Genomic DNA, 13,229 nt, shown 5'->3' on the forward strand with positions numbered 1-13,229 from the left:
AGTCTTTTTAATTGAATATGTCATGAATTGGGAAGTATTGTGCATTTCCTTAAGTTTCTTGCTCAGCAACTTTTCCTAAGCCTAATTATGCTGTATTATTGATCCAAGCCTTAAACTATCCCAGAAAAAGCAGTACTGAGAGAAAAAGAGAAGATAGAATGGGTCAGAGTTAAAAGAAAGAAAGCACAATGTTGAATTGAGACAAAGAATGCACAGGAGGCTCAAAGTAACATGTAAGGAGGAAAAGAAATCTAAATAATTTGGAATCCATAATTAATTTCTGGCTGAATTAATACTTCAAGGAAGTCTGCATGTATGATATCATTCTGAGAAACCTTGGATTTTTTCTTATTTTCTTGTCTGTTTTGGAGGGAAGAAAGAGGAACAATATGTACAAATTAACTTCTGCATATGGAAGAAATCAACATGGGGGTCAGGTATTTTGGTGGAATCTGAGAATGAATATGGTTTTACACAAATGTGACAGAATGATCCAGTGGAAGAGAGAAAATTAATTTTACTTCATTTCTTTTGAATTTTGGTATTATTCCTGAACAAGATTAAATCTGTCTTCTTCTGCATGGGCAATATGATATATTGCTTATGAACACACATGGACACATGCTTAGCAAAGGCCACTGTGAGCATCAGTACTTTATTATATCAAGTATTTTACTTTATCTTCTAGTTTTAATTTTACAGCTGAACAGAATCCTACAATGCCTTGACACATTATGAGTCTTTTTAAAGAGATGTTTAATGTCTTGGTATCTGGGTGCTGTAAGACAAAAAGCTTATCTGTTTTGTTCAGGCTGGAGGTAGAAGAGAATGATTTAGGGGGTTTATGACTAAAAAAAAAATAATCCTAGTGAAAGGCTTTATATGTGCTGTTTAACACATCTCTCTGAATACTGGCAGTCTGATTTCTTCCAGAAAATTTCTGCTCATCTAGGGTATTGCTTTTTTTCTGAGGCCTGATATGGGTATCAGGCTGTGGGTATCCTGAGATTGTGGGTATCCAGAGATTGTCTATGGGGAAGAGGTACATGCAGCACCTTGCAAGTTTGCCTTCAGGTGGCAAAGCGTTTTATGGGTACATCTGACCACCAGCTGAAACTATCCTAAGAATCTGTAATACTGAATGTCTAGGTTCATTTAATGACAACATTAATATTTGCATTGTGGGCTCTCACTTAAGGAAGAGCTTTACATTAATTATATCTTTGAATTGTTGGACATATCAATAGCCATGATTTTTGAAGAATAACATTTCCATCACTGAACTTTCTCAAGGACTCAAAGTTCTGTATTTTTTTTTTAAATTTTGTGGAAGAATTAAGATATCACTAAGTAAATCAGAAATATATTGTCTTAGCACTGTGCCAAGTGACACAGCTTTATCTAATAGCCATATTTAACATAATGGTATCTGCCTCATTGTTCATGTGATCTGAATAGTACATTATCATAATTTAAGCTTTCTGCTGTTTAAATTAAACTTGAATTTGCAAACTAAATAAGCCCCTTGTTGCTGTTTGCCTTGCCACTGTTTTGACTTTCTGTACTGTAATAAACTGACCAGACCTAAAGATCAAGTTCTTTGCTCTGTAAACTAGTGCATGTAATGTTCCTTTAAGTGCAGATCAATGTCTCTCATTGCTCAGCTACCTGCATATCAAAAATATCTCTCAGCTGTCAGCTCACCTTCACCAAGGCAGTCTTCTCTCAAATGTTTTGTATATCCCAGGCAGACTCTGAAACTGAATCTCTAAATCTAAAGACAGAAGGAGGTGGATTAATCAATAAGGATGCTTTCATTTTCACTATTTTTCCCCCAGGCTGAATCCCCAGACACAACAATCAAATCAATCTAATCTAAACTGTACCAAGGCACATAAGGGCTACTTGACATTCTGGTTTTCACATAGGCAAGACAGTCTTGCTTTTTCTCCCTTTCTCTCTCTCTTTATTTCTTTAAGTAGTCTTGATTTGGTATTTTCACTTACTGGAGAAAATGGTAAAACACTTTCCCCCACCCGTCTATTTTGTTTCTAAATACTTCCTACTTTCAAAATGCTATTCTATCACAGTGTTAGAATAAGATTGACAGACTATAAAGTTATTTAGCTCACTCATTGCTTAGAAAAATTTGTTTTGGGAGGTTGATAAACCCAGTGATACTTAAAAAATGGCACATGCAAGCATATCACTCACATTCAAGTACTGGCAGAAAATTAGCAACTACAAGTGTCTCTCTGTGCACCAAATTGTCTTTGGACATGTTCTCAAAAATTTCTCCTTTGCTACATGAACTAATTATTTTCTTATTTCCTAAAATTTACAACACAGGCAAGACTGAGTTTCTCAGTTACATTTTGCTATTAGAATAATAAAATTTTCATTTTTAACTGGGAATGCAGCCAAATTGTTCTTCATATTCCAGGTGGCATTTCCCTAGCTTGCTTTAGCATTTCTGCCAAATCTGCCATTAACCATGAGCTTTTTTGGCCTATCACAAGATATGAAAATTATTTACCAAAAAAAAAAAGAGGATTTTAAGGACTTGATGAAAACTATGTGTAAAGGTGGTCCTATTGATAAAGTATATTGGGGTACCAAATAAACTTGGAGAAAATCCCTTAAGCAAGTGAGATGTTATGAGATAGGATACTTTAGGTCAGAAGAAAATATATGCAGTTTTCTGGCATGAAGATAATTAATGAAGCAAAGAGACATGAATATGTAAAAAGATAAGAGGAATACGCAGTTCCCAAAGTCAGCTCTGTGCATATTGAGTGACTCTCCTGTTTTCTGAGTGTTTTAGCTCTTGCTTGTATCTAGTAGTTCTTATGGTATTAAAATCAGCTATGCTAACTTATACGAGCAGAAAACAGGTTCAAAACAAATAAACTTAGGGTGGTTTTTTTTCCTCAAACGTAGTAATTAGTGGAACTCCTTGACACAGAGTCTTAAAAGATACTGGAAATGTTAATGAGATCTGGAAACAGAGATTTGAGGAGGAAATGCGAGTCAAGAAATACTAAACACAAAGGTGAGATACAGCCTGCAGGACAAGAGTGCCTTCATGGGCAGAGCCCTGAAAGCTGAGAAGAGGACTGGTGACTGACTCAATAGTTTTCCTGAAATATTCAAGACTAGATGAATATTTGGCCATACCCATTATGACTTACGTTAAGCTCTCTTCATTTACGAACTTAAATTTAAAAGGAAAGCAAATCCAACTCAATTTTGTTTTATTCTCTTATAATGAAATAAAATGTAGTGTGAAACAGTATTTTTTTTTTCATAAAAATATTTCAGCTATTCAGATACTATATAAAGGTCTTGTTTCCTTTGGCTAACATAGACATATAGGTTTGCATACTGTCTACCCTAAAAAGTCATCATATAAAGCAAGATAAAGCAAACTGTGATAAATACAAGTGACAATAAGGAGTATGTTTTATAATACTGGACCCATTATCGAAGTAAGTGCACATTTCCTGTCTAAAGCATACAATATTTGCTTGCTTTTTGTCTCCCCAGAATAACTATCCACTGTGCTTGAGTGCCAGCCAATGCAGAGTTTGGACCAGGTTTATTTTACAAACATAATGAAAGAAAACTGAGGGAAATATATGTGCTTTAGGTGGCATGTAGTTTGCCATCTCTGATGAGAGCAAGAGTAAATCAACAAAATTGGCAGCTGGAAGAGGACTTATTTCTTTTTCTATTTTGTGGGACTGGCAATGACTATGGAACCCTAGAGTGTCATTTCACTGAGTCAGTTTTCATGTCTTTAGGCAGTGAATTAATTTACCAAGTCTATGGGAAAATTGTTTAGAGTGTTAACAATTTCTTCATAAAAGGGAATCCCCCTAACTTTTATCTATTTTATTATATGAAATATATCTTATGAATATAGTTCCAGAAGTTTGTGATGTATTATCCCAGCATCAATACTGAAACTTCTCCCCGTTTTAATCTAGGCAGTTAATCATGATATAGTATCTCCCACTGCTGTACTTACCTACTCTCCCCACCAATACTAATTCTCTTCTTCTAATTTAGTGAAAGCCCAAGACACTCAATTAGGATCTGGCATTATGGATTTGTCATATAAGTTCTGTTAATTACCTTTTATGGACCAAGATGACACAACATTTATGTTGAGTACACTAAAGCATTTAATAGTATATTTAAAGAACTCTAATAGTTTGCTAACTGTGTTGTATGTTCTTAGGAAATGCAATTAGAAAATACATAACATTGAATCTGTCATGGAAAAGAACCATAATTCTCTTGTTATACCTTGTTCATGTCAGATGCCATAGTAATTGCATCATTTGACAATTACTCACTCTATCAGATTATACACTTCCTAATCACATAATTTCTTTTGTGAGCAAGATAGCTTTGCATAATTGTCAAGTGACCCCATGGAAAATTAATGCACTGATTAGTGTTATTAATCTTAATTATATATTTATGGCTTTATTAAATGTACAAGGATAAAATTTCCCCAAATACCTAAGGGGTTTAGGATATAGATCCAATACAAAAAATTAAAGAAGGCTTTAGATAGAAACATGGTCCCAAGGTAAATAAAACTGAACTGTATTCTAAGTTCCCATTAATACCTACCTAATCATGCAAGTACTGAAATCTATATTTTTCTTTCTTTTTGACTTAAAAATTCCCTTTGGGTTCTACTACTATGTAAGCCAGAGCTTTGTACATATAAAGTCTGTAAATAAGCTAGTTGTTTTTCATCCACCCCCATACAAAGTTTAAAAAAACCAAAAGTGCTCCTTGTCTTAGTGCTCCTTTTGTATACAATGTCTTCAGGGATAGGCTCAGTATTAAAAGAGACATTTGGTTGTATTTCTTAAGTTTGGATGTACCCTCAACACCTCTGGCTAGAACTCAGATTTTGCTCAATTTTTAGTGTGTCTACCACTTGTGTTAGAATTTATCTGCAGTCAGATGACAGATGCAGGGACAATACAGCTATCTATTATTGAAATCACAACATCAGGCAACTGAGGTGACCCACAATTCTTATGGACGTAGTTGTTAGAAATGTAAATGGGATTTGTGTACAATCTATTGACAGAACTTACCTCCAAAGGATACATCAATGGTTGGAACTTGTCCTGAGTGTGAGTTTGGACTCACATTGATTTGTCATGATTAGTGGGGTTAGTGTCATTGACAAGGAGATCTGTGAGCTGGGAGTGGCTTGCTCATCCTACAGGGAAAGCATTGTTTAGGTCAGTGTCTCTTGCTTTACAATGCATACTTGATTCAAAGCCTTGTATTGTGGAAATGTTTTAAAATCAGTCCATTGAAATTTCTGTATAGTTGCAGAGGCACATAATGTTCAACAACCAGTTCTGGTCAGCATTGTAGTCACTTAGAAAATGCCAAAAATACCTGATGCCAACCTTTAACTGTTCAGTGGAAAAAAACATAGTTTCATTTCTACTGCTGTAAGATTTTTAAAATATGCATTTGTCATTACTAATGATGTCATAATATTTTATTATAGGTTACATATGAAATTGCTGGTGCAATAGAAAAAAATAAAGATTCCCTTTCACAAAACCTCATATTTGTAATGAAAAGTAAGTAAATGCTTTTGTGGTTACTGTTGCTAGAAACCAAGATATTATGACTTGATTTTAATTTTAATTTTAGTTTTAAGAGACATTTATATATATTTTATTTCCAGTAAAATCACCCTCATCTTTATGAAGTATTTACATACAGTATTGTTTGAAATTTGCTCTATTTTAAAAGCTTTTAGATTCATGAAGATACAGCATCTTTATCATGTGATGTAATATGATGTAAAGAAGGTGTAATATGATGGGTGAGAATGACTTACAGAAGACAATGAGTCTGAACTACAGCAAAAATAAAACTCAGAAAATAGGAGAGGGAAATGGGGCTCCCAAAATCATAGAGGCAGCTGTGGGATGTACTCCACTGCTTGAGTACCTTTCTAAAAGCAGTAACTGGTGGGCGTTCTTATGTTTTTCAGTGAATAGATATAAATGTCCATTGAAATGCAAAATTAAATGCCTTTCAGTGTGCATATTGCATAATTATCCCTAATAATAATAATGCAACCAATTAATTAATTAATATTAATTAATGATTCATAATTGGATTAATGAAAACCTGTATCATTTTCCCTTTCTGGAGAGGAAAAAAAAAAACATTTTCCTCAGGGAAATGCCAGTGTCGCCCTGAGGTGTCATTTGTCATCTCTCCAACCACTGTAGTGTTTTTCACCTAATATATTATTAGTAATTTTACTGTAAAATTAGCCAAGCACTCTAGTAAAATAATTGATGCATTTTAGAAGCAAAAAGTGTACATTCCAAATGAAGAAAGAAATGACAGAATTTATCTTGAATATAAGCATATTGATTATGGTTTCAGAGATATTACAGTTCTCACTTCTTGGAATATACATAATAATCTACCAAAGAGAAGGTATGACAACTTCCAGTACATTCGATGCTAGAGAGCATTCTTCCATTCTCTCATTAGTCACTTCTGCATTTTCATTGCTGTTTTGTGCAATCAGCTATGCAACTGTTAAAAGGCAAGAATGGAGGATGAGATTTGATATAAAGAGTTTAATATGATGAAGGTGAATATATATACAACTGAGGAGTAATAATAATAATAATAATAATAATAATAATAATAATAATAATAATAAATTCTGTGAGCAGAATATTTACAAACATGTAAGTCCTTTAAGGATTAAGTGCCTTCTTTTTTAAGTGATTTAGGCTTAAAACCTGTTGATTGTCAGTGACATATTTCCTTCAGAGTCAGTTCCATAAGTTGTGTAATGTATAACTTAAGTGCATGCATCCTTTGATTTTCATTGAATTTTGTTTCCTCAATCAAAACTTTTAACTATAATAACATTAAAGTAATTTGTATATATGTGTAGGAATGTAGAACATACGTGCTGAAAATTATCAGAAGATATTATTGACATCAGATGTATCTGTTTTAATTCAAAAGACATAACTTCTATGCCTGGCCTAATCTTACTTATTATCGTTTAAACATATGTGTATTGATGCCTACTGATTGTGCTGAAATAATTTCAGTTATCTGCTTCCATATCTTCCTCATAATTTTAATGTTCCGGTTAAGTAAGGAACAGCAATCTTCACAGAAAAAGGGAAAAAAATCTATGGCATTTATAGCAAGAAGCCTGTAAACATTTATTAAAGAGCAAACTGAAGATTTTTACCTGCTAAGCTATTATTTATGATGCTTATCCCGTTCATCTTTCTGGGTTTTTTGTTTATTTGTATGATGTATGTGATCATAATGCCAGTTTTCTAGTTCTTAAAAAAAAAATTCATAGGAATTCAGCATGGTTAAGGATGTATCACATGAGTTCTTACACTTATTGGTGCTGTGGCAGTACAAGCCACATGTAATTATCATGTTCATCTTAAAAACCCTATGACCATAAATTCATAAAGGATCATTAGACTGAAATTAGGATAAAGTATACTATCTGTCTTAAAATTCAGATTTTTTTTTGTTTAAAAGCACCTCCTGGAAGTATATGTACAAGTAATAACATATATGTATGTCACTGTCTTTTATCTGTAAATGTTTTTAAGTGTGGTCTTGATGTAGAGAAACCAGATTTTCTACAGTTCTGTTCTTCGTCTTGCCTTTTTTTACAATCCCTTCTCATGTTTTGTGAATATATAATTCTTTAGTGCAATGAGTGTCTATAATTTATTTTTTGTCAAGTGCCTCAATTGTTTCTAAATACTACATATTAGAAAATTGTGCAGAACTCATCTTGTACATTGCTTTAATAGATGGATAAATAGGGAATATGTAATGGAACAAAATTCAGAGGTGATAATCCCATAAGTAATTAAGTTTAGACACATTGGTCTGAAGGGTTTTGGTTTATGCCCTCTATTTGTTCAGCACAGGATCTGAATATGTTAAAAATAGTGTTGCGATTTTCAGATATTGAATTTTATTTGGTAATTTTGATAATGCTCATTTTTTAATTTTTCTATTTGTTTTAGGTGTACTTGTTTCATTCTCTCCTACCCTGTGTCTTTTTACTGACAAATACAATATATATAATTTTCTAACTTATATTTTATCTTCATGCATTTCTTTCTTTTTTTTATTTCCAGCTAGTGAAAATGTGGTCATCAATCAATTGTTCCAGTCCAAACTGACACAAACTGGATCACTTGTTCCTCCATATCATTCCCTTAAAATCAAAGGGTGTAAAGCAGCTTTGCTCAGTAAAAAAACATCTGTAACTTGTGCAAGTGGAGAAGCAAAGAAGTATATTGAACTTAGCAAGGTAAGAATTCAGAATTCTTTCTGCTCTTGGCTCCTTGAAGATTTTTCTCTTATTTTGTCATTTCTGAAATCATCTTGTTCTCTGCTTCATTCTCTGTAGTCATTATGCTATTAAAATAATTTAGTACTTAGTATCAGCACTAAAGCACCAAAAGTGAGAAAAGGTTCTAATTTATGAACACGAATAATTCTGGTTCAGAAATCTCTTTCTTGGACTCTTGGAGCAGAAGGTCAAACAAGATGATGAGGTCCTTCAAACCTGAATCATTCCAGGATTGCCTGGTTCTAGGGCTTATTAGCAGTGAATGCAGTCTTACCAATTTTTGTCTCCTTGAATGACTTTACGATGAACAGTTCAGCAAATTAAGACATAGCAAGTATAAAAATAAAATTTTAATGTCCTTATTATGTCAACATGAGAAGATTTCTGGTTTGATAAATACAGTTTTGTGTGGTTTTGTATGAAGATCAAAATGTAAATTTTGGTCGCCATTGTTATTTTAAATGGTCTCTTATAGTAAATTTTCCCAGTTAATTTTAAATCAAATCAAATATGCCTCATGTCTGAACTTACCTCTTTTCCTGCTAACTAAGTCGGACAAAAAAGTTAAAAGAAAAACCCAAACAAACACCAACCACAAACCATAAACAAAAACAAAAACGAGAGAGGCACAGGAAACTTAATTAAACTTTGAAGATAATCAGAAAATTAATTGTTCATATCACATGGAACATCTCTCTTGAAAAGAAATAATGTGATTTAGTGAGTTAATTCATGACAGAGCTTTGGAATTTATCCTTCTAGAAAAGAAGCACGCACTTCTCACACGAAATTCTGCGTCAGCTGCCTCACCAGGCTTCTTGAATCTTACAACTCTATTTTTGGTTTAGAGCTGCATAAAATTGATTCTGTCATGGGATTAAGGAGCCTGCACTCGTGTCATTGTGGAAGGCTTTAGCAATGGGACTTTCCTTATAGTCCCCCTGCTGATAACAGAATAATTCCTGACTACTGTTCTTGTCAGTAATCTCAGTGGAAAAACTTAAGCTGAAGTGAATGGTGTTGGTTTAAGGCTATATTTAGCAAACAGCTGAGGCCTTACAAGGTGCCTACAGGTGCCTTTCCAATGTAGTGGAAGCTTCCTAGAGGAAGCTTCCTAAGGATGTGAAAAAGATCCTTGTCCCATACATGGGAGGAAGCGTGAAAAGCATATCTGAGTTAGAAGCCTAATCAAACCAGGGCAATACACTGCACAGTTGGGATCTCTGAAATTATGCTGCTTTTGATATGTCCAGAATAGCTTTTAACCTGTAGTTACTCTCTTGAGAGACAGAAGACATTCAATGCCTTTGGGAAGCGTGATATTTGAAGTCAGAAATTTCAGATTCAGTGAGAATGATGTAAACCTTTAGACATTAGTTGGAAGGTGGGAAGAGCTTCATCCTTCATCTGTCTGCAGAGACAAGGATGGCTTTGCTTCTCAAACACAGGCTTTGAGAAGAGCTGTGCAGGTGAGCTAGGACACTTTGTTGATACTAAGTTGGCCTAATTTGAGCAAGGTACTGTGCTGCCCTGCAGAACTAGAGCAGAACTTTAGGATTCTAAGCTGTTCCATTGGCAAAAAGCAACACTTGTTTTTTTTTGAATAGGCACTCAATGCAGGAGCTGGAAGTAGGTAAGTGCTTAAATTCTATTGTGGATCAAGCCCACATCTGTAACTGTGCAGTCCCAAATAATTCCTTCCCTTTTTCAATATAGCTTTGAAAATCTGCTGTGGTGGACTGAAATAATGTTGGGTTTGTTATTTCTTACTGTAATTGCAAATGCAATGTAAGGGGCTTTTTCCTGTCAGCTTAACATTTAAATTATTATGAGTTGGAAAATCATGACCACTGTATTTTTATTGGAGTGTATTCAGAGGTTAATTGCAACAAAGGAAAGAAAAAAAATAGAATAGAGAAGGGAGAGAAGGAGGGACATTAAAGCAAAAATTATCAACCAGAGACTGACATTCCTTTTATATCTGAAGTTTGAGTCACAGCATACATCATACTGGAGGCTGTAGGAATCATGCAATGGAAGGTACACATGGTGCTGTGTATGGGCAGATACCTAGTCTCCACCATATCCAGGGAAGCAAATTAGAGAAAGCTAAAGTCAAATAGGATTTTGTTGTGAGTCCCCTCCTCTTTCATCTTGTCACTTCAATCCTATCTAAATACTAGGTTATATAATTATAAATGTCTATAAATGTCTATAATTATGGCTATGTATCTGTTTACCTTTCCATAAATGACTCTTGATGCTCAGCATGCTGGCATAAGTAAGGATACCTCTTTGAACTAATGCTATAATGGTAGGATCCAAGACAACAATGCATCCATTCTAAGGCAGACATGAACAGATCTGTTAGCTGGCCAGCAGTTTGGAGCACAAAAGGAGTCATAGGAATTTGGGGATGCCAGCTCAAGTCTCTGTCTCTGTGACTTATGAAGATCATGTGCCCTTTTCAAATAAGAGATATCTTCATTGACACTACAGCTCTTGCTCACATCAACTCTTGCTCCCTTGTTTTTCTCTAATCTTTTCCTGGTGCACATTTTGGCTCTGTTGTCTTCTCCACACTTTGGAGGAATTAGTAGGTTTCAGAGTTTATACAGGAAAAGTCTTTAGATATTTTTTAGGAGGATAGGACTTTTAGCTTCTTAACAGAGATTTCAAATACATATATGTGGGGGGGGGTTCTGTAGATTAGAGGTACAAGATATTCCAATGTAAAGCTGTATATTACAGGGTAATAGAGAGGTACAGCTTGGGTGATATAGCCTTTTTCCTTAGCCCATAGGTGAAGATTAAAGATGTCCAAGTTTTGAGAGTTTGAATTAAATTAATTTTTTGTCTTTGTCTTTTTTTCATTTTCCATTTGTTTTCTCTGTCTCATTATGAAACAATTTTTTCTTTCCCATGCGAAGTCATATGTAACATGGGAGAGCAGGCAGGAATCTTAGCATCTGAAGTGTTGTTCCTAGTTCTCCAACTAAGTCAGGAAACAATCTTGAACTATTGATTTAAATATTGAGAAGAAGGGGTGACGGCATTATCTGTAAGGTGGAGAAAATTCTATTTTGGTTATATTCCTCAGTAAATTTTAAACTTTAACTGAAAAGTGTCATTGGCATGCTAGTTGTTCTTTTTATGAGAAAAACTGGAACAAGCAGATCTCTTTTACTTTTTGGTTTTTAAGTTAAGGGTGAATTTGCCTTTAAAACCTTATTGCATCCTAGTAAGTGAAATAAAAAAGAGCTCCAAAGTTTAGCATGGTGAGTAGAAAATTGCTTGAACTACAATATTTTTAATGGCATTTGGCTTGAGTGGGCCAAGCTGAGAAGATGTAAGCTTTTTTGATAAAACTGGAAAAAGGAGTAAGCCAGAATATGCTGACTCAATAGAAAGGGATTTTTATGGGATAAGTGGACTGAAGAAAGGCAATGGAGAGTCAGAGGTGAAAAGGTTGTCATTGATAAGGGGGTTTAAATCTCACAGCTTTGCCAAATCCTGGAATGCAATAATTTTGCCAGCCTTTCTGTAGAAAGTTTAAAAAATTCTAAATTCTGCGACCACTTTTAGTATGATTATTGCCATTTCAGTCTCAAAGATAGGAAGTAGAGCAGCAAAAAATAAATTCATTTTCCCCTCCCAATTCTGATGTATGGGGTAACATTGGTTCTAATGAGATAGGAAGTTGTTAATAATTTATGTCTCTAATTGGTGAAAATGTACTAAAAAGGAGAAGTTTAACTGTGCTCACATGTGCAAGAAGAAATGAGAAGAATTTTAAAAAATATTTCTGTTGTTGTTTTGCTGTTGAGATTTTTTAAAATGATCTGTACTCTTATATTTACTGACTTAACACCTGTCAAAAGCATAAGGCACCTTCTTACAGAGTTACAGAATTGTGCTACTTCCAGACTCTATGGGATACTAACTGCACAAGTCCTGCTTCTGCCATGAAGTTCTGAAATGTGTTGATTTGCCCAGTTATTTGTAAAAGGTGTATTATCATCATAATGTATGTAGCTGCTTTTGAAATCAAAACTTACTCACCAGTCATGGCTCTGCAAATGCCTGAGGATATTTATCCACTTCCTATTTCTTTCTGAAACTCAATCCTTGTCTATGGCACTGTGTTTGCACAAATTTGTGCCTTCATTAGGCAACTGCAACAATGACAATAAGGGTCTACTGCCCATCTTAAGATCACAGAATCACAGAATCACAGAATAATGAGGTTGGAAGAGACCTCTAAGATCATCAAGTCCAACCTATGCCTTAACACCTCAACTAGACTATAGCACCAAGTGCCATGTCCAGTCTTTTTTTAAACACATCCAAAGATGGTGATTCTACCACCTCCCTGGGAAGACAATTCCAGTACTTTATTATTCTTTCAGTGAAAATTTTTTTCCTAATATCCAACCTGTACCTTCCCTGACGTAGCTTGAGACTGTGTCCTCTTGTTCTGTCAGTTGCTGCCTGGTGGAAGAGACCGACCCCCACCTGTCTACAACCTCCCTTCAGGAAGTTGTAGAGAGCAATAAGGTCACCTCTAAGCCTCCTCTTCTCCAGGCTAAAATTGTGTGTATGCTTTTCTCTTCCACAGCTGCTGAAAAAGAAAGGAACATCCTCATTTCTTCAGAGACTGGAACGAGGGGGCCCAACCACTGTGGCAATACAACTCAGGGTCAGTGAACATCTTATGGACAGAAATTTGCAAAAGACTCTCCAGATGTTTAAAAGGCAGGATTACCCTCTGCAAATTGCAATGGAAGAAAGTAAAGTCTTATGT

At 34.7% G+C, this 13,229-nt stretch overlaps 1 protein-coding gene across 1 annotated transcript in view; it reads left to right on the top strand.

The window, feature by feature from the left end:
• MYO16 (myosin XVI) overlaps positions 1-13,229 on the top strand; it is a 354,523-nt gene that overhangs the window by 264,086 nt on the left and 77,208 nt on the right. The window contains exons 24-26 of the mRNA XM_053971244.1: positions 5,552-5,627; positions 8,208-8,383; positions 13,044-13,124. Coding sequence (XP_053827219.1) covers positions 5,552-5,627; positions 8,208-8,383; positions 13,044-13,124 — 333 coding nt within the window. The remainder of the gene's footprint in view (positions 1-5,551; positions 5,628-8,207; positions 8,384-13,043; positions 13,125-13,229) is intronic.

This window comes from Vidua macroura, chromosome 2 (assembly GCF_024509145.1).
Source record: "Vidua macroura isolate BioBank_ID:100142 chromosome 2, ASM2450914v1, whole genome shotgun sequence".
In the NCBI taxonomy this organism is placed as follows: Eukaryota; Metazoa; Chordata; class Aves; order Passeriformes; family Viduidae; genus Vidua; species Vidua macroura.